This window comes from Epinephelus moara, chromosome 18 (genome assembly GCF_006386435.1).
Source record: "Epinephelus moara isolate mb chromosome 18, YSFRI_EMoa_1.0, whole genome shotgun sequence".
Lineage (NCBI taxonomy): Eukaryota > Metazoa > Chordata > Actinopteri > Perciformes > Serranidae > Epinephelus > Epinephelus moara.
Genome location: NC_065523.1, coordinates 105,784 through 108,892, shown reverse-complemented (window position 1 = coordinate 108,892; position 3,109 = coordinate 105,784). Strand labels below are relative to the sequence as shown.

The window sequence follows — 3,109 nt, the reverse complement described above, 5'->3', positions numbered from 1 at the left end:
TATATATATATATATATATATATATATATATGTATATATATATATATATACAGCATGAAATTTAAGATCAATTTTACAATAACTAAAAAACAAGAACTGACATTAAATACTTGGGATAGAGACAATTTTAAATTAATGCAAGAGGTATTTCCTAAATTATTTTAAAAAACAAATAGATGTTACCAATTGATTAGATTAAGGATCCCTGGGAACCCTGTCGACAATTTTGATACTTAGACATTTTAGTCGGTACTAAAAAGGTGTTTTGATAATCAGTCTCAATCAATGTGTGTCCCTCTCAGCTTAAGAACAGCATCTTAATCTGTTACTGCTGTCAAAAGCTAAACTGTATGATTTTTGTAGTGGTACCTCAAAGACTGTCTTGGCGGCGTAGCCCTGCACATCATCTCGGTTGATGACTATCTGAATGACGCGATACCACACCTCTTCGCTGACATAGTCTCCAGCAATGCGGATGAGGTTAAGAATGGTGTCCACGTACCAGGAATAATCCACAGCATACTTCTCTGCAAGTATGGCCACTTTCAGCACCTGAATGAGGGAGGCACAACAAACCACAGCTCAATCAGTTGGTCTGTCATTTTGTGCCAAATCAATCACATGTTATTTATTTTGAAAACCGCTCATTATTAGACTTAAAGTTAGGTAAACTGGTTTGTCAGTGCTGGACTGATTTTTGATGGTGATGAATGCAATATGCAGCTAGTGCAGAAAAACCACCTACACCAATTGATCTATGGCTAAGCCCTGCCCTCAAATGCAATGAGCCAATCATCAGTGCGTATAGCCCTTCCCATACACTCGGACATTCTCTGCCTGGACGTCCATTGAAATGCATTACAGAAAGTCAGTTTCGTTCGGTTTAATGAGCTTTTTCTGAGATTTGAAGTTTAAAAATGGTCAAACGGTGTGCATGGGGTACATACAACTCCGACACAAGGTATCCTGAGAGGCTGGGCGACAGGGTGTATTTTTTACCCTTTCCTAAACCACATCTCAACCGAGAAAGGTGTCTCCTTTGGATAAAATTGTGCGGTAGACCACAACATCAACTCAACGTGAATAAGATTAACAAGGATGTCTACATCTGTTCTAAGGTAAGTCAACATCGTGTGTGAGGCAACATATTGTCACTTTGCTGGAAAGAAATATAAAGTTATCTTTAACATCTCTAGCTAACGTTAGCTAAAGTTAGCCCAACGTTAGAGCCTAGCTGCGTTGTTCATCATGTCACCTTGTTTGCTGGGAGTTCATTAGCCTATTTTGTTCTAGTTTTTGTACTTTGGTGATCGTACATCATTGTTAGCTGTTGTCCAAAGGGCTCTAGTTAAACTAACGTTAACTTCTGGAGCTTAGCTTCATTAACTTATCTGTAATCACAGAGATAACAAAGGTTGGCAAACGTTATGCTGAATGATTCAATGTAAATACTGTAGCACCAATTAATTAACGGAGAGACACTCTTGGTAAAGATGGTAAAATGGCCGTTATCCTTTTCTCATATTCTGAGCCAGTGCAGTGCATGAACAATGCTGATCCTCTATCTTGTTGTCTTTGATTGTGACGGCAATGAGATGCGGTTTATCACGCTTACACTGGGACCTGTAAATTTTGGCTTGTAATTTAAAGTCTTCATCGACCTTCTCAACAATAAAATGATTAAAATATCCCTCCAATGCGTAGTTTAGGCCCTTTTGGGACTTCTCAATGACATCTAATCGTTATATCTCCAAAAATCATCGATTGCCTCCTGCGAAATGCCGTGTACTGTGGCACCTGCCATAGCGCCGGTCACTGAATGTTGATATTTTGTCCGAGTGAGTGGAAGGGGGCGTGGCTTAGCCATAGGTCAATTCTTACTTGACATCTGGAGAGGAATAAAGCCAGTCACACAGTGAGAGAAAAGAACATAGCATCCACAAAATCTTCCTTGTCACGCACTCTCACACCCACCATCTCCTCTCTGATGGAGTAGTCTGCCGTCTCAAGGTAGCTGAGCATCTCGGCTACAATCTGCTTGGCGTTGCTCCGATCACACATGGCATACAGCAGATCAGCTGCCCTCTGTCGAACACTTACATCCCTCTCCGTCTGTAGAGACACAGAGAGACATACGGTGACAAAATGGATGAAAAAATGTGACATAGGTATAAATAGACCTACAGACAACTGTTAACTATGTGTGATTTGTCCTGTGCTGCTGAGCAGTATACTTCAGTTCCACTGTATCCTTTTTTAGAGCTATGGTGTGTGGATGTGAAGTGAAATGAATATACATGGGGTGACTGGTTAATGGAGGCTGGTAGGACTGTTTTCACTGGCAAGGGTCCACCACACTGCTAAGTGACTGTCTTTAGTGTACAGTGTGAAGGAGCACCTTGAGGGCGTTGATGACGGTCTCGATGTGTGTCTTGACGGCTTCATGGGAAAACTCAGAGCTGGCCAGAGTACACATGCTCTCCAGAGCCAGGTAGCGCAGGTTAGTCTCTCTGTGCTGCAGGAACTGGCCCAGCTGATTACAGGCCCGTACCAGCAGGTTTGGCTCACTGTAGAACAGAAACCAACTCTTCACTGGTAGCCTTTTAAACTCTCAAAGTGTCATCAGATTGTAACAAAGCATACAGCAGGCCACAGTTAGGACTAAGCAAGACTAGCTGAAGTTTGATTTCACACTAATCACTTAAGAATATTTCATGGCTGAAAAGATGTTATTTTATAAAACTGGGCTGTCTGTAGGGTTGGGTACCGAAAGTCGGTGCTTATATGGAACCGGTACCTATACAACCGATACCTACCGGACCGAAACAAAATGCACATTACGGTGCCTCCTTTCGGTGCTTTTTTTTTTTTTAAAAATGCTATGTCTCCCTCTGTTGGACGTTACACACTTTAGAAACAAAGCAATGCAAAGCAACAGCTCTTGCATTTTTTAAAAGGACACGCCCTCCCGGAAATGTGCGCTCCCCCTTTTCTCGTCCGCAAGGAAACAAACACACAGAGAGCTTGAAAATGGATGCCGAGAGATTTAACTCCGTTTTATCAAACGTGTGCTCAGTCCACAAAATTGTGGAAATGAAGGACTTACAGC

At 41.7% G+C, this 3,109-nt stretch overlaps 1 protein-coding gene across 5 annotated transcripts in view; it reads right to left on the bottom strand.

Annotated features, from left to right (window-relative positions):
• Positions 1 to 3,109, bottom strand: part of ap2a1 (adaptor related protein complex 2 subunit alpha 1) — a 96,573-nt gene that overhangs the window by 44,348 nt on the left and 49,116 nt on the right. For all 5 annotated transcript variants that reach the window (XM_050070241.1, XM_050070237.1, XM_050070238.1 and 2 more), the window contains exons 7-9: positions 2,399 to 2,567; positions 1,975 to 2,112; positions 370 to 552 (exon numbers count right to left, since the gene is read on the bottom strand). In XM_050070241.1, coding sequence (XP_049926198.1) covers positions 370 to 552; positions 1,975 to 2,112; positions 2,399 to 2,567 — 490 coding nt within the window. The remainder of the gene's footprint in view (positions 1 to 369; positions 553 to 1,974; positions 2,113 to 2,398; positions 2,568 to 3,109) is intronic.